This window comes from Penicillium rubens, assembly GCF_028828025.1.
Source record: "Penicillium rubens strain IBT 27055 chromosome Unknown utg000002l_segment0_segment0, whole genome shotgun sequence".
Classification (NCBI taxonomy): Eukaryota; Fungi; Ascomycota; class Eurotiomycetes; order Eurotiales; family Aspergillaceae; genus Penicillium; species Penicillium rubens.
Window position 1 is genome coordinate 6031337 of NW_026890600.1, and position 25426 is coordinate 6056762.

The following is a 25426-nucleotide window of genomic DNA, read 5'->3' on the forward strand; positions in this document are numbered from 1 at the left end:
CAGTTCTCATCAGCAAATGGTATGAAGTATGCAGTAAAGAACAAGAACAGTTAAGGTAGATAGAGCAGCAGACAGTCGGCCGAAGAGAAAGCGGATGGCTTCGTGCAGGGCAGAGGCACGTCAAAGACGAATTCTTTCACTTTGCCCCTTAGAAAGGTATGGGGGCAGTGTAGCGTAGGACCGCTATACTATAAAATACTCAATTAAGCCTTATAAAGGCACCCCGATCGGGAAAATCGTGATGGCCTAAAATCCGGTACATACTACTGCATATACACTGGGATTTAGGCCGGGCTAGCCGGCTTTCCCTTTCCGTTTGGTCGTCGTAGTGCTCGAGAGCATACGAGCTCGACACCGAGCTAGTTCGAGATCAGGACTGCTGGTGGTTGGATCCAAGGCTTCGGGTGGCTTCCTGGTCGTTGTCGATGATGGATTGTCGATTATATCGATTTAAATCAGGTTACTAGTGACTACCAACCCGGAAAGAATATACAACGTACATGCAACATGGTAATTCCCAATCAATTCTGGTACGGGTGGTAATAATACATACATGTATCCCCGGCTATTCTTGAATGAAGCGACCCTACTCACCCAACTCGTCCTCGTTGTCATCGTCGTCATCGTCATCAACCCCAGACACGTCTTCCTCCGAAGAACAAGCATTATCGAAAATCCCCGGGGCCAAAATAGATGGCCGGGCCTTGACGTTTTTCGAAAGTAAGGCTAGTAGAAGTTTATCGTCATTGGCCCGACTTCCAGCAGCCCCGTTCATGACGAATGAATATTCATGGCCCATCTCCTCTACGAGGGCCAAGAGCATATTGTGTGGGAGATATCTTCCCGCAGTCCCCCAGAATGGCCTGCCCTTTTCTGCTTGTAGAAGTGCAGCGGCTTGGCTTGACTTGCCGCGGTTGCTATGTTGCCAGCACATCCGTAGTACCTGCACACAGTAATGGAAGTACAGATATCTAGCGGCTGGTCGGAAGCCTGAACGGAACTTCAGTGGACGGCCTTCTAGCTGTCTGAATGTCAGACTCGTCTGTCTAGAGACGGACTCGTCAAGTTTCTCCCAATCCGGGTCGATCAGCCTAACACGGTACTCCCGGGGCTCACACTCGAGCCAGTACTTGACCGCGGATACCAGGGCGTTGCCCTGAAAACTCGGAATATCAGGGACGATTACGAACTTCCCAGCATCCCAATAGCGCTCCAGCCTTGTATGCAGAAGGAGCCCGTTCCGGGGGAGAAAAGTTCTTCTGACCTCTTTTTCCCGAATATCGCATCCATCGTATCTTGGCCGTTCATATAGGGAAACAGATGAGATGCTTGGATGGACTCCTCCTCTACATAATCCCCAATGATGGGATCCCACATAGAGGAAAGCGACTAAAGAAGCGGGCGAAAAAGATTGATCGGTAGAGTGCTAGTTCTCCGCGCTAGACTGCAGGGCTATAGCCAGCACTAGCCTAGCGAAATCCTCTACGTCCTCGCGTTTATCAATTTTCCAGGCTCCCCATTGTCGAATTTTTAAGAAGTCGTTCTTGGTGATAGCATTTCTGTCTCGGTCCCGCACGATAGCTATGTACTTGTCGAGGGCGTAGGCCTTGGTGATGTACAGTTCATCACCATCCTGAGAAATCAGCAAACATCTATACACATTAGCACTTGATTTCTGCGGGATGCTGACCCGGAATGAAACCAAATAGACTTACCTGGCGAGCGATCTGAGAAAGCTAATCAAGCCGAGATCTAGTGCAAACGATGCAAACCCTGTCTCTTCTCGCTTAGGCGAGGCAAACAAAGCAACAAGCAAACAAATCAAGAAAGCAAACTAGGTCTTCGAAAATGTTTGCCAAAGGGTCCTCAAGATCGAAGTAGCCTGCGCTCGCTCAGGGAGTGGCCTCTCGATACGCTCGGCGACAGAACTGTCTCGTGGGGCCTGCGAGGTGTCCACCGGCAATGACTAGGGAAAGACTCTGACCCTTGTCAAGGTCAGAGTCATCCCCTCATTCTTGTACACCAGCCAGACCTTTCGTGGGATGGCATACTAATTCTCAGGTGTAACATCATCTCCGTGACGGACCCAGTCGCCGCACTGCGAGTTGCAACGTTGACTTTTCTTCTTGGACGGTGTCCCCTTGGGGTCTGGATCCACTGGATGTCTGTCGGTGACCGTCCTGGTGCTCTTGACGCTGGCTTTGTCGACGAATGCAATGGTGACTGCTTTACTGTACGACGCATTTTTCATACGGTTCCACTCGTCGGAGGGAACGGCATCCTGTTGCTTCGCTAACTTGGAACCCGTCGGGCCCAAGCCGGGGTGAAAGCCAACTATGTTGCTTGGGCGGGTTAGGGTAAGGATGCCGTGGTAGTACGTGAGGACAAGGCTGTCGGTAACGCAACGTATGGTCGGAATTTCCTTGAATTGTGCTTGGCGTAAGTCTCCGAATTGGCGACCTCCAAAATAACCGTGGGTCTCCTAGGAGTTTTTTTGGGGTGGCTTCGTGGATCACCCCCCCGTCTGCCTTCTCCAGTCATAGTTCTCGGCGTCAATATGCAGCGTCGTGGTCGGATTGACAGCGGTAGGCAATTTATCAGGTGGAGCGACGACCTCCCCGAAGTCATGGAAAGGAGGCTGTATATGAAGCCTTCGAGAATGACCAACGCGACTTGCTCACTCTGCACAGAGACGAACGCATACCCTGCATGTATCGTATGTATGCATGTCAACACTATCCCTTGTTTCTGTATAGAGAGGGCATCCCTTGTTTCTGTAGAGGGAGGCCTTAGGGCTGGCGTAGAAGCCCGAGGATTGCGAGTGATAGCGAGGAAGAAGATATTAAAAAGCAAAGGAGAAGGACTATATATAGTCACCTAAGAAGTAAAGTTAAGGGAAATTGAGAGATATCTGAGGTGAAAGAAATGAATCAGATACTTAATGTGCACGAGTAGTATAGAAACTGTAAGTGGAAGTATGCAATTGCTTCAAATTGGTGCCTAGAACTGACCAAAAGCGTGACCACCAAAGCTTGATCTGGTTTCCTCAAAAGCACTCTAGTAGATTACACTATATATCTCCGGGCGATGTTCTTCGATGGCGCAATAGCATTATAAAAATAATTGTAAGCCCAGTCAGAAGGTCAAATGATTCACCATGTACGGATCACGCAATTCTCTGGTGACTAGGTACAATACAGGAACCAGTGTGTACAACGGTCAGCTTTCGATGATAAGTAGGCAGAGGATTAATTATCCTTGATCATAATAGTCCAACAGAATAAAATCAATTTGACTTGCCTATATTGGTAATATCGTAGGAAGCGTGATGTCGGAACCTTGGAAAGCCGCGGCCCCAGGTGTTTGAGTTTAGTCATCCAGGATGAGGTCATTTTCGCAAAGCGGGGCCAGGAGATTATTCTTCTGAACTCGGCATTCCTAGTCAGTTTCTTTTCCTTTCGCAAACAATACCCCCAGGTTTCTTCAAGATGTCCGCCTCATTCAATATTACCGATCGCCTTCCTCTCCCGAACTCGAGTGTCCGCATCCCGCGCCTCGGCTTCGGCGTTTACCGCTCCCCCACCAACCAGTGCGTGCAGTCTTGTCTGAAGGCATTGGACGCAGGCTACCGACACATCGACACGGCACAGTTCTACGCCAACGAGGCAGAAGTCGGCGAGGCACTGCGCACCACCAGCGTTCCCCGAGATGAGATCTTCGTTACGACCAAGATCCTCAGCCCCGCAGCCTCGGTCGAGGCTACGTACGATAAATTGCTGGCTTCCGTCCACAAGATTGCCGGCGCTGACGGACACGTCGACTTGTTCTTGATTCACTCTTCCAGCTCTGGCTCTCATGGGCGGAAGCTTCTGTGGCAGGCGCTTGAGAAGCTGTACGCGGAAGGCAAGACGAAGAGTATCGGTGTTAGCAACTTCGGTGTGGGGCACATTGAGGAGATGCGCTCATATGCGCAAGTGTTCCCGCCTCATGTTAATCAAATTGAGGTAGGTGTTTAACTTCTCTTTCTACTCTAGAGTATCTACATAGGTAGATCTCTGTTCTGATCGTGATCACTGACATTCTATTTTTGCAGCTCCACCCTTGGTGCCAGCAGCGCGTCATCAACGAATACTGCCAGAAGAACGGCATTATCGTCGAGGCGTATTCGCCCATCGTACGAAACTATAAATCCAATGACCCAACACTAGTGGAAGTCGCAAAGAAATACGGCAAGTCCACTCAGCAGGTCTTGATCCGCTATGCGCTGCAGAAGGGCTGGGTGCCTCTGCCCAAGACCGACAACCCCGAACGAATCGTGTCCAATGCGGACGTCTTCAACTTCGACCTCAGCGCGGAGGATATGGCCGTGCTGGATTCCCTCGACCAGGGCAGTGCCGGCGCTATCGTGGAGGCCGTGGACAACGAATGAGCGATCTCCGGGGCAGGTTATTTATGACCCTGGCGCTTCGACACGAATCAGGTCCTACCAAGCGATGAAACGTAGCCACATTGCTCGAGGTCAATAATCCGGCGGCTGCATCAGGAAAGCATTGACAGACTGAAGCGTGGCGCGAGACGGGTTCACGTCATGTTTCGACGACACAAGCCAGGCTAGACGCTGTCGAATGAACTGCTTGCTGATCGCACGCTTGCTCAGTGAGGCATCGAAGTGGCCTGTAGAAAACAATTAGTTATTTTTCTCCTCTTATCACATAGCGTCTGAATCCATCACCCAGACCGCCTGGGCCATTGCATACATACCCTCGTCATTATAAAACAGACAAACGATCGCCAGAAGCGTCCCTGCCGAAAGATCCTTCCCATTCTCGCATGTAACCAGCACCGACAGCGACGAATCCGCCGGAAGACGGGCGCCGATAAAGTCGCGCACCTTATCCAGACATTTCCGTAGATCTCGGCTTCCCAGCTTCCCAGAATCACAGCCCAAATTAAGCCGCTTCGCATTGCCTTCTGCAGCCGCAGGACTTGCATTGCAGTCAATGACAAGATCATATTGACCTCCAACATCAACCCCGGATCCCGAGCCAATGTACAAATTGCGCGTTGGAGAAATGAGCGTCGCATCCTGAGCCACATCCAGCAGCTTATGCTCAGCCACCAGCCGCGCAATAAGCTCCGGCAATTCATCTTCAGGTGTACTCTTCAAAACAGCCTGGTTGGCCCAGAACACTGGCGGCGTCAGGCCATGCGCCCATGCCTCGCTATCATCGCCCGCGCCTTGGATGTATCCGCCCTCGGACATTTCGGCGCCGTGCACGCGCCTCGAAGCGGAGCATAGTACGAGAAGATTGTACTCTTCGCCCTTGTGCAGATCTTGCGGGTGGAAATATGTCCTGTTTGCCCAGGCGATCTCGATTGGTTTGCCGAGTTGCTGGCGCAGATTATCAAGATCGAGTTTTAGACTCTAGTTGTTATCAGGTATCAGCCATTTTTGTCTGGATGAGGAAGGGGGATGCAGTGCAACTATTGTGCAAGTTGCATTCGTGTTATGCATGCGTACCTTTAGTGAATGCACGAATCCTTCGATTCGGTTCTCGATCTGCGCTTCTTCTGATGCGCCTAGGTAATCCGGTGGAAGGCGGACTGGGTGATATGCAGTTGCGGATGGGAACAGGGCTCTGTTGAGGACGGCGCTCCAGATTGGGACAGTTTTTGATAATGCGTCGGGCATCACTAGGGGCGGGTTAATAAATAGTTCGAGGCTTAGCCGTGGTCATGATATGCATAGTGACCATTTGGGTAAGGGGAGCTGGATGATGCTTTAATTGGGATGGTGCAGGTAGGGGTACATACGTTTTCCTCGGCGAGTTGAGTCCACAATTACACAACTGCAAAATCAAACAAAATATAGTCAGCTTTTTGCGTTTCCTTTTATGGGCTCTTGTAAGGATTCTGCAGTGATGGGTTTGCCATGGTTTTATCTGGCTCAATGAAGGCCAGCCAAAGGTACCCTAACACAGATTTCACTCCACAAGCAAAAGACAGTAAGAAGGGGGATTATACTAACCCCCCGTGCTCCCTAGCTAGCGGGAGCAGCTGCAAGTTCAGCCTACGAAAGCTAAAATCCCACTGACCGGTATGACCATCGGTGCTTTTGAAATAAGCACTGCCAGCCTTGGCCGTAGGCGGGATATACCAGCTACCACAGCGCTCATTGGCTACCAGAGGTAAACCATAGTGGTCAGCGACCTCCTGTGCAAAAGCGGCATCGGTCTCAATAGACTGGAGCCGGTTGGCGACGGACAGCGCTGATTGACGCAGAGACGAAAGCGTCTGGGAGATTGACAGCTGCGCCGACGGGAAATGAAGGGACTCTAGTGTCGGGAAAGTATCGGAGGACCCCATGTTTGCCTTCTTTGGCTAGAGCTGTTGCCAAGTATATTTGGAATTCAAATATTGGTATCAGGTCGTACTCCGGGGTTGTACTAGGGGCCGTTTCGGGTTCAGCTGTGCAAAATGGCGATTTGGCCCGAGACCCGTTGAGCCGTGCTGATTAAATTGGTTTTGATTTGATGAAGGGTTATGTTGCGGTGTTTTTTTTTTGGGTCTTCGGGTCAAATGTGAGGGAAGGCCGTTGTGGAATATTATCTTTGGGATTTGAGTCTGGCCAATCATCGTGGTTGTATGAGGTGGACCCGTGTTCGTGCAATGTATGTATACATATACAACACGCTGTGCTACATGGTTCCTGGTTGTGTAAATCTTTCTCTATTGGGATGAAATAATAAAATAATGGGTAAGGTTCTAGCAAGCCAACGCCAGGTTCCGGAGTGTCATGCTCCGGAAAGGAGAGTAAAAAGTATACATCTAAGGTTGGGCACAACTCCCCCTGGCACGGAGATGATGATAGATTAACCCTTTGACCACGGCAATAATAGAATGAGGTATAAAGCAGTCAAATGGCTCATCTCTCACCGGAACTGGAAAAGTACTATATGTACTCGCTACCGAGGTAATGTTAATGTCGGGGTTCTCTCCTAAAGTCCCCGCCAAGCATGCTCTGAACGTCCAAGTGCATACCCCTGTGCTCGATATCATCTGAGCGCACCAGTTATTTGAGAGGAGACTGAAAAATGGACCAACGGGCGGAGCTTTGCGCCTGCATACTTGTGTATGATTCTCAATCATTCCGTACCCCGGCTGCTTTTTCCGAATTGGAGTTCCGCCTCCCCTCGGAGGACAGTGAAAGGACAGTGAAAAGACGGGAGCATGGCCGTGCATGGGTTTGGGCCTAGTAGGCTGATGTATAGTGGTATCCAGCCCTGGAGCGATGTCCAATGAAACGGCCCATTTGCAACCTAGAATCCTGTACGATCTAGACATCAGGTGAGAAGGTTACTTGCATATTAAAAGTCACTTGATCAGAGCACTCATAGAAGAATGAAATCACGGGATTGTATATCAAGGCAAGTTTCAAACTCGGAAAACATTGAAGGGAATCGGTGAGAGAAAAGAAATGTGAGAAACTACGAGAAACTGCGAGGTGAAACCATTCGCACCTGCTCGGAGTAGAAAAGAAGACGCTAGTCTGTAAACAGACTAGTTCACTATAGGTCTGTGCTTTTTTATTGGCTGAATGTCTGGCCGTCTCCCCAGGTTTGAGGTATTAGATACCTGTTTTTGTACGATAAAATAGGGCCAATCTCAGGTATCTAATACTTCTGGCCCCACGTCAGTGACCTGCCCCTCCCGCTTTGGCCCGGTTTCCCCTTGGAGATTGTGATCGCGGCGTCATTGCTTTTCGGGGTCAGCACTTGCCTTGACTTAAATACTCCGGTTGCCTATTTCCTCAACGGCATTCCTCTCCTCTTCGTTTGACCTGCATCCAACCACTCTCCTAGACTATACTAGACAGATTCCACCTTTTCTCGCATTCCCCATCTTAATAAACAAACATCTCGGATCTACTCTCCGTACTTTCATCATGACTAAGGTGCGAGGATTGCCGGTATCTCCCACGAGACCCACAGGTGCTAACTGGTACTGCAGATCACAGAAATCTTCTTCGATTGCGACAACACTCTGGTCCTCTCAGAGGAGCTGGCCTTCGAGGCCTGTGCCGACCTGGCCAATGAGATTTTGGAGGCCAATAACCTCCCCGACCGTTACACCGGCGAGCAGCTCATCAAGGACTTTGTTGGCCAGAACTTCCGTGGCATGATGGTCTCCCTCCAGAAGAAGTACGACTTCGAGATCGATGCAGAGAAACTGGAGGAATACGTCACGAAGGAAGAGGACAAAGTCATCGCCAAGTTGAATGCTAAGGCTAAGCCCTGTATCGGTGCCACCGAGGAGCTGGAGAAGATTTTCGCGGAGAAGAAGTACGGTCTGGCAGTCGTGTCCTCTTCCGCTTTGCGTCGCGTTCTCGCTTCCATCAAGAACGTCGGTCAGGACAAGTTCTTTGACGAGGACAAGGTCTTCAGCGCTGCCAGCTCTCTGCCGAAGCCCACCTCGAAGCCCGACCCCGCTATCTACCTGTATGCTCTTGAACAGGTCGGCAAGTCTGCTGCTGAGACTGTTGCCATCGAGGACAGCAAGTCTGGCGCTCTTTCCGCGATTCGTGCTGGTATCCCCGTCATCGCCTACGTTGGCAGCTACAATGGCGAAGACACGCAGAATGCGATGGCGAAGGCCCTGACTGACCTTGGCGCAAAGACTGTCATGTACCATTGGTCTGAGTTTGAGGATCGTCTGAAGGATATCGAGAATGATGTCTCCGTTGATGTCCAGTCGAGCCTTTAAACGCACTGTCGCTGGTGACGCTTGCACGTCCACGATGTCATGATAGCGAGCGTATGGTCGTTATGGAGCTCTTTCTTCTATTATTTTCTGCTTTTTGTGCCACTCTATGTATCATGGACTCTTGGTTTCTCTTGAAGCTTTCCGTTCTCAAGGGCTTTTAGATTTCTTTGACACAAGAGTGGCAAGACTTGTTTTGGGATTGGACTGTGTCCAGTCATTGCTACATTCTTCTTTGCCTGGTGCACCTTTATTCAGTATCTTCCGTCTTTGCATAGACAGGTTTTGATGCGCAATGAGATACCATTTAACTATACCTTTTTATTAGTCAGTTCGAGTCTTTACTTCATGTCCCGTATGACGTAGCAATCTTTTCCATCCTAAGATCGAATACACTCAAGAAACATCGAAGACATCAACATCGAAGACATCAATATCAGACTGATAAGATAAGGGCTAACCCCGCTTCCCCCGCCATCACCCCTCCCGAGGTCACTCCGGTTGGGATTGGTCGCAGATCTAGCAGCGTCAGTCTTGTACTCCATTGGACGGATAAATCATACGCCATCGAATCTCCGCCACTTGTTCCCACTCTTTCAATCTAAACCACTGCCAACCCATTACAATGTCAGCTCGCACGCAGGCCAAGTCGAAACTCGTCTCCCGGGGACCGTTGGTATGTTTACTCCAATTTCCCCGAGAGTCCCCTCAGCAATCAAGTCCCAGTCTGCTATGTATAAAATAGATTTGGGATGATACCACCAGTAGTACAACGCTAGGCCATGACTGACAAGTTTTACCAAACAGGATCCCAACGAAGCCCGCTGGGCTCGCATGGTGAAGACAACATACACTGACCCCCTGGGTGTCGAGCGAACATGGGAATCAGCTGAGCGCACGGTAAGACCTATCCCGCTTTGTTTTCTGCTTATCCGTATTCTGCGCGTTGGTCGATGTCCGGGGGTATATGCATGACACCCGGTGCAGGTATCAAAATGACACGCCCGCAGGACTGCCACGAGGGCCACCTACGTGACAGACTAAGCTCCAGCCTCGTCTGAATCAGGAAATGTGGTTAGCACTAGTGGGGCTCCCCATCCTCGGGAACCTGTGCTCCAGGTGGCATAAACCCGGGCGTTGCCCGACGCATCAACCGAATTCACATGACCATTGGTTGCCTTGCAATGTAATCCGTATTGGGTGCATTGGTCGATCCCATTTACCAGCCAGTTCAAGCAACCTTTCAGAGCCTATGCTTTTGAAATTTGCATTTCGGATTTGATGCTAACCGCGTTGTCCAGACTCGTCCTGCTGGTCTCGAGCTCGATGGCGTTGGGATCGTCGCTATTCTGAACAAAGATACCGGCTCGGAGCTGCTTCTCCAGAAGCAATACCGGCCGCCAATTGATGCAGTTGTTATTGAGGTTCCTGCGGGACTCATCGATGCGGGTGAGACGCCTGAGCAGTGTGCTGTTCGAGAACTTAAGGAGGAGACTGGTTATGTTGGTGTGGCGGAGCAAACTAGTCCAGTGATGTATAACGGTATGTGAGCGGTGGCTGCCGGCTTTGTTTTATTTTGCCTGCGTTGTTTGACCTTTTCGGGCGCTGAAAGCTGACGAATATATGTGACTTGATCAGACCCAGGACTTTGCAATACTAACCTGCATATGGTCCATGTCCGTGTCGATATGTCCCTCCCTGAGAACAAGAACCTAAAGCCTGAGCTTGAGGATAATGAGTTTATTGAATGCTTTACTGTTCCTTTGGATACGTTGTTTGACGAGATGAAGAAGCTTGAAAAAGACGGTTATGCTATTGATGCCAGGGTTGGAACACTGGCTGAGGGAATCGAACTGGCAAAAAAATGGAAGTTGTGAGCTAGCAATTGTAGCATATCTCACTAGCTTGCAGTAGGACAATAATTGAGACAAACAAACCTCTATTGATACAAATCTACTATTCCCACTCAAAGCAACCCCTCCTGCTTCAACCCCTGATACAAAGCCCAAGCAGCCAAAGTCTTCCCATCCCTAAGCCCCTCCTTCCACAAATCCGCCAAAGGAACAACCTTAAGCGTAATCTTCTCCCCGGACTCTCGCAACCCCGTCAACTTCCCCTGTAGCTCCTCAATCTCCTTGCGAGGCATAGCCTTCTGACACAAAAACAACGGAATAAACTCATCACTCCCGCCAGGAGACGGGTAAACAGCACTCTGCAGACGCTCACCGTAACCAGGTTCCTGCGCAGCCTGCAGCGCCAGCGAGGTCATATCAATTAAATCGCCCTGCTCAACCCGCAGCCCCGTCTCTTCCTGTATCTCTTTCGCCGCACCGCCGGCAAACGTCCCGCTGTCATCGAGCATCCCAGCCGGGATCTCCGGGAACGACAGCGAGCCCGCTGGAATACGGGGCTGGATGGTCAGGATAGCGCGCTTGTCATTTTCATTCGGGGAGGGTATATCATCCGGTTGGAGGATGAGCTATTCATAGAATTAGAAAAGAACAAAATAGGCTTATGTTTTCGATAGTGGGGCTGGGGCGTAATATTTTTCTTCTAGAGCCCCTCTTATCGAGTAGAAATGGTTCAAGTTTAGTGGTTGGGGGGGGACAACTCACTAACATGCCGACACTGCCACCGCGTAGAAATACGCTACCGGGCAAAGTCTCGCCCTGGCCATTCGATACCTCTGCTTTCAACTTGACGAAGCCTAGTCGCCCGCCACCGAAGCGGTCCACGGACTGGATATTGATTTTGCGCAGGACATATGGATCACTGTGGAACTCGTGTGAGGGGTGTTCTTGTCGCGCGAGGGATTGCTGGAGGGTTGTTATCCAGATTTTGAAGGCTGGGAATGAGAGTAGATCATCCTGGCTTAGGTCTGGGATGCTATTCACGTGGAGGTTTGAGTTGGGGACTGTGAACGTTGACATGGCTTTTGTCTTGGCTTTGATGGTGATGGTTGGTCTGCGTGTGGGGGTGGGCTGTGTTAGTTTTAGGTGTCGCGCGGCAAGGCGGAGGGAGTTCATTAATTCGGGTTAAGACCTCAGCCCTTGGGATGTTTTACGATGGGATTGGTTTGTGGGTGTTTTGGACACAGCGCGTACGTGTGGATATTCATTGTTGTCAATGTTGCTTCTATGACGTCGTTGAAGGCTGGTACCCCTTTTCATACATGCACATCCTGAATGGACACATTTTACATATATAGACATTGTATAAATATAGGTAGGACTCCCTTTGAATATGTAATTAAGTCTGCTATTGTCAAACGACTCTCTCAAATGTGTGATGGATTCATTTCTTGAGCCCATTCGCAATATAGTTCCACCTTTTATTAGAGGCAACGACTAGCGCATAGTTGGTATTCAGGGGTCAACTCTACCCGGATGCCTTCAGCGCTGTTATTTCGATATCACATCTTCTATATGTCTGGCACTCGTCGAGTCGCACTTGAACTTGACATTCCTACCACGGTAATCTCAAGCGTTTATCCCTTTTAAAGAACGATTCCTCAAATCAAGAATTTTATTGGTCAATACAGTAGATTGGTCATCAGAATAAACTTCCCCAAGATTGCAGCTGCAGCTGCATCTCAATGTCGATGGGGCCCGACAGTCTCACAGACTTCCTACATAACGCACAAAGATTTACGTTGTGTCTTGATGGCGACTAGATTATATTTGCAGAGCCATATTAACCCTATCTGCTATACCAATGTTTCTTTTCTGTGGGCATTCATATCCTTATATGCGCACCGATATCGCGGGTCCAGAGGACATGCATGTCACCCAAGCTCCATTGGGCTCTAAAGAGATGCAAGTGGGAAAAGACTTCAGCCAAGTACTACATTAGCGGTCAACAGTGTCTAGTGTCTCCACAAATCCGTTGGTTATATTATAGAACCATTTATGTTCTTAGCTAGTCCCTCAATCTCAAAATAGACCAGGTATTAATACGGCATCCACCTTGAATTGCTCATATTTAGGAAAACAAAGCGGCCAGATGTCAGAGCCCTTTCAATAAAACCCGTCAGTGGTTACATGCATTTGCCTCATACTCCAAAGGTCGCATCCACCATTCTCGAAACAAAGCAAAAGCAACCTCCAAGATCATATGAGGGTAAAACAAGACCAAGTAAACCCCAAACAGATGCACTAAAGACTCACCAATCGCATCATACCTTCCAAGGTAGCCGAGCACACACCCTTTTGCCATGCAACCGAGAAGGATCCTAGATCCCTGAACTCTAGAAGTCACGTAGAATTTCACCCGTGTGGATTTCACCCGGGCGAAATCTGCAGCCAATCTTCCCCGCTTCAGACGCTAGATTTCAACGCATGGTTCCATGCAAGCTTATTACACTAATTACACTAAGTAAATATCGGAAAATCCAAGTTCATTGTCGCATAATCTGTACTCCATAGGGGATCTCCCCTGGAACAAACAGACCTTCACCCGGGTGATGGATAAGTAGTGCGCCCACTAGTATCTTTCCTGCTTCCTCCCGTGTGGCTTGCAATATCACATCATCGCTCCCTTGCAGCTCCATTTTAAGTTGATTCCCAGGAAGGTCGAAATTAACGGGCTAGATCCCCTTTGTTCGGGGGGAAGTGGAGCGCGTAAGTTGCCTTGTAAATTGCGACCCAGGTGGTACATATTAATTGGGTGGTTGTTTTGTTATATTGGATTATATATGTGTCTAATTGGATATTCAACAGAACTGAAACTGACTACATCCTAGGAGTATGGAGTACACGCTGTTGTTTTTAGACTGGGCCTCTTAAAACGCACTCTTATTACGGGCGCTTAGGTGATAGGCTTAGGCAGCCCTGCCCAAGATTTCTGACAGGAAGTGGATTGACTAACGTCATCGTGCCAAGCCACTTGTTTTAGTTTTGATGGATTCAAAGTCCAGGCTTGGAGAGATTCTGTACGAGGTGGCTGATGTTGAGTATTCCAATTGTACCCTACAAAGTCCACGTTCGTGTTAGGCCCACCACATAGTAAGTTGTATTGGATATGAGTCTTAAAGCTATTCCTAAGTTTAGAACTATGTATTACTGTATCTTGACTCAGGCATAGATAGAGATAGGAAATATTAGGTAGCAGTATACCCGGCCATAGCTCGGATCCCGTCCAAGTCGGGTCATCACCTGGGCATTTTGACAATCTAACAAAGCCATGTGGCCCACTACTGGGTGGATAACCCGTTAGCAGCTGTACATCAGCCCATTTGCAAGTCTGTTGAATGATCGCCTGTCATCGGACATACAAGGAACCCTGTCCACTGGTGATTCAACAAGGCGGCTAGTGATGGTGTGCCTACAATATATGTTGTATGTTGTAGCGCAGACAACCTGTTGACCAAGAGTTGCCTCATTCTGGGGTGAACCGAAGAGGAAAAACGGTAATCTTCACTTCGTACATAAGCCGTCAATGCTCAATGCGAGAGCGAAATCGCTAAGCCCACAAGGTCCATCCCAGTGCCTAGACGGGCCAACAGACATCAAAACAAAGGCTCTTTGGCCGAAAACGCCATGGCCCATGCTGAAGCTTGGTCAAAAGAACCGGTGTGGTCGAATTCGGCGTTAGGAGCCAAATAGCGGTGACGGAGCAAACAATGCCCTAGGGCTAGCGCTGCAAGGGCAACCGGGTTCGCTCCTTGACCCGGTGGCTTCCCCAAATCATGAGACGGTGACTGTCACATCTAAATGGTATTGGGATGATGATCTGGAGGCTGTTCGGCGATGACGGAGGTAGACTTGAATCCTACGACCGTTTGGCGAGGCTGTCAAATAACCGAGGGGTCAGCTGTTTCAAATAAGACCTACTTCTTCAACCTCTTGCAGATCTTGATGATAGTTCGGCGAGTCATGCATATGAAAAAAGTGAGGCAGAAGATATGGACCTGGGGAGTGCAGGGCGGCTATTACCTGTCTGCCTCTCTTAACAGGCGCGTCGAAGCTTGGCACCAGGGGCCATAGAACCATTCAAGAAGAGGATCGAATGTTCCAATGACACAGTTGCATGAGAATCGGAGAAAAGGGGCATGGAGAAGCAATAGAAATAATTTAAAAAAAACATTGAAATAGCTGAAGGCAACCGGTAGTTCGTATGGTAAAATATAATACCCAGCCACTCCGTACTGGCACATGTGCATGATCGGCATCCCCCCGGGATCAGACAGACACCCAGGCAGTTCCCAGGTTGCCTTCAATTGTGGATTTTGATGTTCTACGCTTCTACATACATTTGGTATAAATTAACTAGGTTTTCCATATCTCTGTTCCTTCATGACAACATGTGAAATTTGAACATCTCTCTTTTTGGTGCGTTCGCCACTCCCAAGGTGCAACCGATAACCTAATTCTCCCTAGATGGTTGAAATGGCCGACAAGCCACTGTGCCGTAAGGAGGCAAGACCGACTCAGTGCAATTTTTATAGCCTCTTGGATGCCAAAACAAAACTCTCAGGCGGAATTGTCCGTAGCGTGTCACCTAGGTATGTTGCGACCACCGGGCTGTCGTTACTTATCTTTTGACTGTTCATCCAGGCGAACTTTGAAAAGACTATTGTCGGAAGAACTTATCTCTGAATCAATGAGTACCCACGGCTGCTGCTCCATCACCACGCCGATATCCAGTGCTCGGCCAAAGTCCACGGGCGTCCTAGCAGACGATTGCACTATGGAAACGCTCAGTAGTCATGGCATGCGAGCTATTAGAAGTCCCGCTTGCACCAGTGTAGGCCATGTCGGCAAATCTCGTCGCCGGGTCTCCAGAGATCCTCGGCGGCTGTCGGCTTCGGCTTCTCAACACTTGAAGTCCGGCGTGCCTCGATGTATCAATAAACACCCCACAGATCCAAAAATTGAGATCAGTGCTCCCAGGCAGGAAGAAGAACCGAACCTACCTCAAGCCCTTGCGACACGTCCCGAATTGCAAAGATCACAGTCAACACCCACTGCTGTGCACAGTCAAAATGGTGCCGGGTTTCAGAATGCTTGCCACACTACCCAAATGCAAACGCAAGCGCAAGTGCAAGAATCACGGCACACAGAAAATGATCAAATATCAAATCGAAATGTGGCGATGGTGGGTGGAGAGGCAGTCACTCAGGAACCAAAGCCTCATGAAATGTTTAGGCAACCGGAGACCCACACCATCACCGAGGAGCAACTGATCAACGAAGTGCGCGGAATTTATACCGGACTTGTCATGGTGGAAAAGAAGTGCATTGAGATCGACAGACAACAAGCGCAATCAAAGGCCGAATTATCACAGCCTCAGTGGCAAACGCTCGTCTCGCTACACCGAACATTACTTTACGAACACCATGACTTTTTCCTCGCCTCCCAACACCCGTCAGCTGGTCCTGTTCTGAAAGACTTAGCCGATAAGTACGCTATGCCGGCGCGTATGTGGCGGTATGGCGTGCACTCATTCTTAGAGCTATTGCGCCAGAAACTGCCCGGCTCGATGGAGTATATGCTCGATTTTATCTACCTCTCCTACTCGATGATAACACTACTACTTGAAAGCGTGCCGGATTTCAGGGAGACTTGGATTGAGTGTTTAGGTGACTTGGCACGGTACCGGATGGCCGTGGAGGAATTCGACAAGAAGGACCGTGACCTCTGGGCAGGGGTATCGAGGTATTGGTATAGCCAGGACCGAAACCAAGAAAATGGCCGCATCCAGCATCATCTTGCTGTTTTAGCTCGCCCGGACGTTCTTCAGCAGTTTTTTCACTACACGAAAGCATTGATCAGTGTGCGCGCATTCCCAAATGCTTTCGATAGCATGACCCAGCTCGTCGCTCCTCTGATGAAGATGCAAGAGGGAAGTTTGAGTACTTTATTCGTGACAACTCACGGTGCGCTTTTTATGCAAGCTCCGGTTGAGGAATTTGTTTCTCGAGCGAGAGTCTTTCTTGCTACTCTCCGTAAAGAAATTAGCCGGGTAGGGCGACAGGGGCAGGAAGCTGTCCAACTCATCTCTTGCAATATCTGTGCGATATTCCAATATGGGAGGAAAGGGGCGGTGGAAGTAGATTTCAAATTGAAGTCGCGCAATCCCACGGCAGAGGATCGCCTAGCGGCAATGAAGTGGGCATCAAGTACAGCCGCAACAAAAACACCTATGCACGCCGTATACAACGATCTTTCGTCCCAGCTCGCATTCCGGGCGAGCTCTCTCACGTTTCACACGTTGATCGTTATGCTCGGCCAAATCGGGGATCCAAACATGTATCCGAGTGTGCACATCGCTATGGCATTTGTCTGGTGTCTGACGCTCAACCCGGCTGCTATACAACGACTGGAACCGCTGATTCCGTGGTCGTTACTTGCAAGTTATCTAAACACCTTGTTTCGTCCCGACACGACCGTTTCGAAGATCGAGGATGAAACATTCCCTCTTCTTGACGACTCGACTATCCAACAGCTACCGGAGGACTTTTTGATTAGAGGACAGGCGTGGAGCCGGGTTTATTACCCAGAAGGATTCTTCGAGGAGGCTCCTACAGAAGACGACAGACCACCGATAGAAGAACATTCGACAGTGATTCCTAGAAGGCATCGATGTCTTTGGCTTGGAGTGAGGATCGCAACTGTCCGTTTTCCCTGTCCTGTTTCCCTGCCCCTATTAGCATATTGAAAACTGACCATCTATCTCATACTAGTACACCCGCTGGATGACATACGATCAGACGCGACGGTTCACACCCACCCGATTAGCAGATGAATTTGCGCCAATGGCTGAATCACCCGCTTCCCTCTATGGCAACCCTTACTCACTAGGCACTGAGACATCACCCCCCTCCGATCAGGAGATGCAGGAGGTTTGAGAACGCGGTTGGGTGACTGCTGGCTCTGTGGGTTCCGTTATGGCGTAGGCTGTGCGTCTTGGCGGATCAGTTTGGGGCTGGTGGGATCCTAAGGGCTTCTTTTCTTCTGTTCGAACAAGTGCTCAAGCCTTCTTGAGTAAATCTTTTGGGCCCTTTCCGTACACGAAGCCAGAGAGTGGATCCTTTTCTTTCGTTATTACCAGACAGGAAATTCATGAGTCGCCCTCGACTACACGACAGATATCAGCTATCAGATTACTTCTTGGACCAACCCTGGAAGGCATGCCTCTGCCTGGACACCACTATCCAAGGACTGGACCGTTTGGAGTCTCCGGATTATTGCATCGATTGCCATGGATTTATGGGAACTTAGCCTGTCCCGGGATGCTCTTGCTTCTGTCCATCCGGTTTCACTATGATTGGGAACATAGCCTGTCCCGGGATGCCACGTTTCTGTCCGTCCAGTTCTATAATGACCGGGAGCTTTCGCAGGCCTTTTGATCAGTTTCCGGATATTGGACGACATTCAAATGTGATTGAATCTGACTTGTTGGGAAACAAGACTCCAGCTTCAATCGCTTCCTGGACTTGGATTGTTGCGTGCTCCTTCTATCCAGAAGGGGCACATTCAGAGCTATTACAAAGAAGCCTTGGCTTCTCAATGCGTTGTTTGAACTTGCTAGTTGGACGAATGAGTGTGGAGAGAATAACCGACACGAGACAGGGGAAGAAAAATGTTTGAGAGAAGAAATAAGACGATAAGAGAAGGGAAGTATGTGAATGAAACCTGGAAATATGGAAGCTTTTAGTGACAGTCCCCTTTCCTATTTGGGAAGTGTTCGCATATAGTATATACACCCCCTTGTCCTTCTCCCCGACTTCCGAGACTTTCTCCTTCTTTAACCCCATATCCATTACTTACTTTTCAATGGCCTTTTTAGTGGCTTATGGATTGCAGCATGCTCAGAGAGTTCAGGCACCATAGTCCTGTTCTCCCTAGGCCAATCTCTGTAAGGTTGCTATGTCTTGCTAGAGGCGCCACTCTAACTTTGTCCATTGAGGTACATCTCGAGTGCGCATATTTACGAGGAACTGCGCCATTCGATAGAGCAAGAATCAGGTCTTGTATGCGACAATGTCTTTTCCAAATGAGCTACCCGTGGACAATATACATTAATTGTAATAGAGCAGAACAATAGATTAAAATAGATTAAGATATCTTTTAATATATCTGTATACCTTCTAATATACCTTCCAATATAAGTTCCAATAACTATAGTTTAATTAGTGTCTACGAACCGTGGCTCCCAAATGTGGATCTTTTCCATATCGGCTTGCGTGTTGCCGATAAAAGGCCAAGCTGGCGATTATCAACTAGCAGCATTCCTCCCCCTCTCTTCTGCCCTCTCTCTCTCTTCAAATGTTCAAATGGCGAGGATCATTCTGCCTTACCTCTATGAATGATCCCTTTCTCTCTCGGACCTAAGTGCTTGCCTCCCTCCGGCATCACTCACTCCCCATTCCGCATCTGTTCCGTCTTCCGTCTCCGCATCTGACGTTCAGCTCGTCACTCCACAATGGCGGCAGCTTGGGGCGAGGTCTGTCGCCAATGCGTCAATACTGTGGTGGAAATCCCAGTTCAGATCTTACTCATTGCTTCCGTAGCCAGTTTGCTGGGACTGTTTGTCCTGGTGAGTCCACGTTTCCCCCACTCCGCTTGTACCAGCCAGATCGCGCGGTGGTACCCCGGACACGCGCAGCCCCAATTGCAAGTTACTGACCTGTCAATTCTTCATTCTATTTCATAGTTCTCTTTATTCATATTTTTCGTTGCGCCGGTTCCACGAGAACCCCTACCAGAAGAAAAGAAGTATAGAACCCTCGCCAAAGATGGATCCGTCACAGATCCCGAACCCCTACCCTGCTGGCTCGAAATCCTAGACACCAAAAAGGGCGACAAACCCACCACAACCGACACAATCGCACCAGCCGAGCTATTCATGTCCGTCGTCGTACCAGCCTACAACGAGGAAGACCGGTTAACCGGCATGCTGGAAGAAGCCGTCAACTACCTGGAGCACATGTACGGGGATACAGCCAGCGCCATCGCCAACTCCAGCGCAGGAACAAGGGAAACGCGCTCGATGCGCAAACGCAAGCCGAACGGAGATACCACCAGCGACGCCGCAGGCCCGGCCTCAGACCGCGGCTGGGAGATCATCCTCGTCTCGGACGGCTCGACAGACCGCACGGAGGATGTCGCATTCCGGTTCGCGCGCGACCACCAGCTCTCTCTGCATCCCAAGGGACACGCGGGTCCGTGGACACCACAGGCTGCGGAGGGCGTCCATATCCCGCCTGGCACGATCCGCGTCGTGAACTTGACCCATAACCGCGGCAAGGGCGGCGCGGTCACGCACGGTATGCGCCATGTCCGTGGGCAGTATGTTGTCTTTGCGGACGCGGATGGAGCGAGCAAGTTCGAGGATCTGGGGAAGCTTGTTGGGGCTTGTCGGGATGTGGAGGATGCGAAGGGGAGGGCGGTTGCTGTTGGATCGCGGGCGCATATGGTTGGCAGCGAGGCTGTGGTTAAGGTATGATATTTGATGTCTGAGTGGGATGTTTTGCGTGGATTACTGACTTGCTCGATAGCGATCCAAGCTTCGGAACTTCTTGATGCACTCGTTCCATCTGATCCTGTGGCTCATGACGCCTCCTAAAACGGCTACTGTCAAGGATACGCAGTGCGGGTTCAAGCTGTTCTCGCGTAGTGCGTTGCCTTATATTGTGCCGTACATGCATTCCGAGGGCTGGATCTTCGACGTTGAGATGCTCATGCTGGCTGAGTTCGCTCGGATCCCTGTGGCTGAGGTGCCTGTGGGTTGGAGGGAGGTTAAGGGTAGCAAGTTGAATGTCTTGCGAGACAGTATTGGCATGGCTTGGGGCCTGGCTGTTCTGCGGGCAGCTTGGTCGCTGGGTGTCTATAGACAGCGATGATCGGGTTTGGAACTTGATTGTCCATGGTATTTTCGAACAGTTTTCTATAGCAAATATATTGCGTCTTGATCTTTTGGGCACTCGGCTTTTTTGACTTGGCCGTAGTGGGTGATTCAATGGATTTCCGATATAGTTCTGGGTTGGAATGTTAAAATGCCACGTTTGCAACACTCCTTACACTCAACAGTCGACAGATGCGCCCATGGCATGTTGTCCAAGAACAGCATACTTGGGCCAATAGATTACACGTGTACATTTGCAAGGTCCTGGACGGTACTTGGCGTTGAGATTTCTCCATTTCTCCTTGTCCAATACATAGTTCTGAAGTAAAAACTCATCGGCTCCACTAATACGTGGGTCAACAGGGTCAAGGATCATCAGCCCATTTAAGGATTTCAAGGTTATATAAAAACTTTGCAAATGTATCCATGGTTCAGAAATCCAGGAACAGCCCTGTATGTACCTACGTATATAACTAGATAACTACATGTAGAGACCTAATAAACCACTTTGAACATTCGCCGAACTTTAACACCCGGCGAAGTATATCGGCCTGGACAATGCCGAGAGTGTCTCGGCATTTCATATAAGGGGTCATGGTCTGATGCATCTTATCATCGAAGTACGGTGTACAGATCTCTATTTTTGTTTGACTTTTTCCGATCAAAAAAAAATTTCTGACGGTGGCGACACATCTATAGCGTATACACCCGAGTGGTACCACCATTCAAACGGGATTAACAGCCGCATTTCGCAAAGCTCGAATTCATCTATTGCTCATTCTTCTAAGGTTCTAAGCAGATATGACGAACCTCACTCCATCAATACCACCATCCCGGCTTCTCCAACTCCCAGCCGAACTCCGTCTCAAGATCTACGAATATGCACTCGACGTCCCAAACGAGTATCTAGTCAGCAAACCAATGATCGTACTAGGCGATCACGGCAACACCTTCACATCCCGCGGCCAATACCGCGCCTTATCAATGAGTCCACACTGGGTCGGCGAAGACGGCACCGCACGCAAGTTACTAGCGGTGAACCGACAACTCCACGACGAAGCCGAAGACTACCTCTACTCAACACACACGCTCTTCCTCCGCAACTCCTTCAATCTCGACCGACTAGCCGACTTCCTCGACACGCTCAGCGCAACCGCCCGCGCCCGCATCCGCAGCGTCGGCTTCGAGGTCTTCTTCTTCGTGCACACGCAGACCGGCGTGCCGAAGCGCACGCTCAAACAATACGAAACCGCGGCCCGGCTTCTGTCGGAGAAACTTCCCCGCTGGAATAGTGTGTTGCTTTACCTCGATCCGCGGTATTATTATCCGTCGGCGAATGTGGGCGGGAGGGACCTTACGGCTCGGGGAGTGTTTGATCTTGCTACGCGCTTCGGCGCGTTGTGTAAGGACGTTAGTTTCTATCCGTTGCCGAATGGGGATCAGCATTTGCTTGATGAGGCGCAGCAGTTTGTTTGGCGGAGTCGGTCGCCGATGAGACAGGATAATCGGTCTATTAAGGGGTGTTCGGCTTGGTCTTTGGATTTCAAGAAGAAATTGGTTCCAAGTCGACTACAGTCCGCCTCGTCTATTTGCTGATTTCCCTTTTTTTTGCCCTTGTTTTCTTTTTTTCCTATATATCCTTTTGAATTTTTGGTTCTTGATTTGACATCTTTTAGCATTCACCTCGATTCTTGACTTGGTGTTTTCACTAGCTCTGCTAGCCCTGCGCCATGACGTCTGAGCGCGGATTATACTGGTCAACTGCATGTTAAAGGTCGAATGTGGCATATGGCGCAAATGGCGTTTTTCAATTTCTCCATTCTTCCACGTTTATTTTACTATTTCAGCACAGGGGGCGAATTCTGGGCATACATTTACGGATATACTGCGCTTGTTGATATTATACTTACATATGTACACACATAGATGGCCTCGAGTTAATACAAATCACTTTTCTCATTTCAAACAGTCTAATAAACTGACCTCAATAGAATCTGACCTTGAATTTTCTTTGTTGCTGATCTTACAAGTACATAAATAGGATGGCCCTCATACCGCTCTTGCCCTCTGCAATATATATATATATCTGACATTTTGGAGTGAAATGTTTACTTCACTCTCACTCCCCTATTTGATCCTTTAAACAATATATATAAACGACAAGGTAGACCTGGATCTCCCACCTTATTAATGACATTTCCTATTAGAGTCCATTTGACGTCATAAGCGGTGGTCGGATCCGTTGACTGTCTTCGCTGGTTGCCTTCTTTTCCACTGTAACCTCCATTTCCCCGGAATTTGTGGGGTTCATGAGTCAGTCTATTCATCTTTTCTTACTTATATCTGGGAATTTCGTACCTGAAAGCTACCCAAATCCTAAATCTACCCAAACCATCTTAATCTACGGACGTGACCCAAGGCCTGACATGTGCCATATTGGGAACCTCGCATGAATTTCCGTCGGAGTGCTCTGAGCTCATTGACCGCTTCTAGGAACTCCACTGGTCAACGTGGGAAAGGCGTTGCAGGTTGGGCACGATTGTGATTATCGTGTTACTATCGTCCACGCTACTATCGTGCATGTCCACGTCTATTCCCTAATAGATCCTTATCTGCCGATTTGCGCTCATCGTGAGAAAAACACATTTCGGACACAATGAAGACTACCAAATTACTAGACGGCCACGGAAGTCTCTACAAAGAAGTACGCTTCTCTCCGACCGAAACCCCTATCCGTCGCACAAAATCCGTTTCAGCCACATTCCCTCCTGTCATATCAGGCTACGGCCGAACCGCATTCCAGGACTCGGCGCGGGTGAATTCGTTCGCCATGGATACTTCCTATATCGACCAATCGCGGGCGCTTCTCCAGAGCCAACGGCTGAATTTTGAGACGGAGAGGGAATTGTTCGCGCAGGAGCGACAGTTGTGGGAGAAAGAGCGGGCGCTATTGCGATCGAAAATTGCCGAGTTGGAGGAGTTAGTGAGGGGTCAAGGGAGCAGAACAAATCAATTGGGATCTGAAGCGGCCAAGCTTGTGCTTGCAGGTGGAATATCGCAATATAACACAAATCGCTTCGCAGCTCAGGTGTGGGAGGGGACAAGTCCAGACAGTCGACCAACAAGAGTATTCTCCGATCATGAATCTCCAGACCAAAGCTATCTATCGCCGATCTCTGAAAATGGAAACCCGCCATCCCTTGATCGGGCCCTTTCCCCCCAGTCGCGACAAGTAGACCGCTCTGCAGCGCCGAGTCACCCGGTGCCGATCGAAAGACTCGACAGCACGCTGGATGGCATCACGCTCAAGTCCACGGCGCTGCCACCGGCCGTGGTAGCTCGTGTGATCACTCCGCCCTCCCCGTCGCCCCTGGTAACCCCCCTGACACTGCCCCTTCAACCGCTGCAAGGCCCATCGAACACCGAAACAGTCTCAAATTGAAGCTGTCAGAGCTCGGCCCGCCCAATGAGAACTTGCTCCGCCATGCAGGTCACACCCCGATGGCGATCATCGACGTTGATGATAGTCGACGGTCCACCCAGGAGGGGACCCCCCTCGAGGTTGCCTCCCAGGTTGAGGAGACTCCATTTGCGCCCGTGGCGACGAACGTTCATCAACCTTCCGAAAATGAGATCTCCTACTTTCCGGATGTGCCAGACGATCCCGCTCTCCAGGGGCCTCTCGGTCTGATCAATGATGAGGAGCACGACTCCAATTTTTTGAATGAACTCGATCAGAAACTCCTTGATCAGGCGAAAAATATTCTGGGCTCGGGTGAATCGGCTGATCCTAATGAGACTGATCCTGAGTCTGAGTTCCCTCGCGAAGAGGAAGAACCTGAAATCAAATTCAAGAAATCTACTAATTTTGGCACTGCATTTGGAATATCGAACTCGAGTCATGTCTAAGGAAGCACACATTTGACATACATCTACGCTTGGATCTTTGTGATGTGTGATAGATCCCATGTCTATTTTGGATCTCTTGGTGTTTCCTCTTTTCATGGAGTATATGCTTTTGATGCTGTAACTTTTTTTTTATATCTTCTTGCTCCTTTTTGGCGATATACCTTATGAGATTATGATCTATGGTGATATGTGCAATATAACCTCATTTATTTCCAATTGTCTCGGATTTTCTTTTGCAGTCTGCGTTTTTGAGGTTTGACTTGACAACAGTCGCAAGTTGCATTTGGACTCACCTGTTCCTTGCGTGTGATGTATATGCATTCAATTTTAATCCCATACCCTGATTGGTTCCTTGGCAAGTCTCCTGCAGTTAATGTTTCTGTGCTTTATTGGCTTATCCCTTGCATCTATACCTATTAGGTACCTTTCTTCCCCATGCACGTGTTTTCGTATTCTCCAAACTCCATCTGCATAATGGAATTATCCTGTCCTACATGAGCTACTACAATTGTACAGCTCAGAAGCTCGGGGTAGAGCTCGTGCATAAGCTTTACGCTGCCCAGGGCATATCGGGTCTCTCGACAGACCTGCAGGTCCTGACTATCGAACCATGCTGCTTGCTAATTTCCAATGACCTCCAATGACTTGGTTCCAGGCCCCCTAAGACCTGATGTCTCTCATGATTTCCTTTCTCGGCGGCCGTTGACTTTGTACCTTGCAGATCACTGCCCTTGTGGCTTTTTTAGATGAGTGCCACCAAGCATTAGTTCGTGCCTTGCAGAAATATCCCCATCTGGTCCTATCTGGTCCTGGATAGAGCCCTTGGCTCTCTATCCCCATACTTTTCAAGTGTATACTCTGCTTGGAGGCCAAAAAGTACATAAGGGTCCCTGCTCACGCCTAGTCTTCC

The 25426-nt window shown here is 49.3% G+C and overlaps 10 protein-coding genes across 10 annotated transcripts; 7 read left to right on the plus strand and 3 right to left on the minus strand.

The window, feature by feature from the left end:
* Positions 1 to 586: 586 nt before the first annotated feature.
* N7525_004772 (uncharacterized protein) lies at positions 587 to 2251 on the minus strand (the record flags this gene model as incomplete). The annotated part of the gene is made up of 5 exons (XM_061213165.1): positions 587 to 1217; positions 1265 to 1389; positions 1466 to 1652; positions 1716 to 1736; positions 2052 to 2251. The coding sequence occupies 5 exons, from the start codon at positions 2249 to 2251 to the stop codon at positions 587 to 589; spliced, it is 1164 nt and encodes a 387-aa protein (XP_061070186.1).
* A 1237-nt stretch (positions 2252 to 3488) lies between these two features.
* Positions 3489 to 4429, plus strand: N7525_004773 (aldo/keto reductase family protein; the record flags this gene model as incomplete). The annotated part of the gene is made up of 2 exons (XM_002565485.1): positions 3489 to 4004; positions 4094 to 4429. The coding sequence occupies 2 exons, from the start codon at positions 3489 to 3491 to the stop codon at positions 4427 to 4429; spliced, it is 852 nt and encodes a 283-aa protein (XP_002565531.1).
* Positions 4430 to 4519: 90 nt separating this feature from the next.
* N7525_004774 (initiator tRNA phosphoribosyl transferase family protein) lies at positions 4520 to 6366 on the minus strand (the record flags this gene model as incomplete). Its single annotated transcript, XM_002565484.2, has 5 exons — positions 4520 to 4674; positions 4762 to 5425; positions 5522 to 5694; positions 5815 to 5849; positions 6029 to 6366. 5 exons carry the CDS (start codon positions 6364 to 6366, stop codon positions 4520 to 4522), a joined length of 1365 nt encoding a protein of 454 aa, XP_002565530.1.
* A 1579-nt stretch (positions 6367 to 7945) lies between these two features.
* On the plus strand, positions 7946 to 8763 carry N7525_004775 (HAD family hydrolase; the record flags this gene model as incomplete). The annotated part of the gene is made up of 2 exons (XM_002565482.1): positions 7946 to 7954; positions 8011 to 8763. 2 exons carry the CDS (start codon positions 7946 to 7948, stop codon positions 8761 to 8763), a joined length of 762 nt encoding a protein of 253 aa, XP_002565528.1.
* Positions 8764 to 9385: 622 nt separating this feature from the next.
* On the plus strand, positions 9386 to 10637 carry N7525_004776 (MutT/nudix family protein; the record flags this gene model as incomplete). Its single annotated transcript, XM_002565481.1, has 4 exons — positions 9386 to 9436; positions 9568 to 9660; positions 10062 to 10302; positions 10399 to 10637. 4 exons carry the CDS (start codon positions 9386 to 9388, stop codon positions 10635 to 10637), a joined length of 624 nt encoding a protein of 207 aa, XP_002565527.1.
* Positions 10638 to 10726: 89 nt separating this feature from the next.
* On the minus strand, positions 10727 to 11786 carry N7525_004777 (putative NUDIX family hydrolase; the record flags this gene model as incomplete). The annotated part of the gene is made up of 2 exons (XM_002565480.2): positions 10727 to 11239; positions 11376 to 11786. The coding sequence occupies 2 exons, from the start codon at positions 11784 to 11786 to the stop codon at positions 10727 to 10729; spliced, it is 924 nt and encodes a 307-aa protein (XP_002565526.1).
* Positions 11787 to 15137: 3351 nt separating this feature from the next.
* On the plus strand, positions 15138 to 17608 carry N7525_004778 (uncharacterized protein; the record flags this gene model as incomplete). The annotated part of the gene is made up of 3 exons (XM_061213166.1): positions 15138 to 15262; positions 15315 to 17373; positions 17444 to 17608. 3 exons carry the CDS (start codon positions 15138 to 15140, stop codon positions 17606 to 17608), a joined length of 2349 nt encoding a protein of 782 aa, XP_061070187.1.
* A 1577-nt stretch (positions 17609 to 19185) lies between these two features.
* Positions 19186 to 20605, plus strand: N7525_004779 (dolichyl-phosphate beta-glucosyltransferase; the record flags this gene model as incomplete). Its single annotated transcript, XM_002565476.2, has 3 exons — positions 19186 to 19299; positions 19417 to 20202; positions 20261 to 20605. 3 exons carry the CDS (start codon positions 19186 to 19188, stop codon positions 20603 to 20605), a joined length of 1245 nt encoding a protein of 414 aa, XP_002565522.1.
* Positions 20606 to 21408: 803 nt separating this feature from the next.
* N7525_004780 (uncharacterized protein) lies at positions 21409 to 22203 on the plus strand (the record flags this gene model as incomplete). Its single annotated transcript, XM_061213167.1, has 1 exon — positions 21409 to 22203. The coding sequence occupies one exon, from the start codon at positions 21409 to 21411 to the stop codon at positions 22201 to 22203; it is 795 nt and encodes a 264-aa protein (XP_061070188.1).
* A 1060-nt stretch (positions 22204 to 23263) lies between these two features.
* N7525_004781 (uncharacterized protein) lies at positions 23264 to 24516 on the plus strand (the record flags this gene model as incomplete). The annotated part of the gene is made up of 2 exons (XM_061213168.1): positions 23264 to 23586; positions 23844 to 24516. The coding sequence occupies 2 exons, from the start codon at positions 23264 to 23266 to the stop codon at positions 24514 to 24516; spliced, it is 996 nt and encodes a 331-aa protein (XP_061070189.1).
* Between the last annotated feature and the right edge of the window lie 910 nt (positions 24517 to 25426).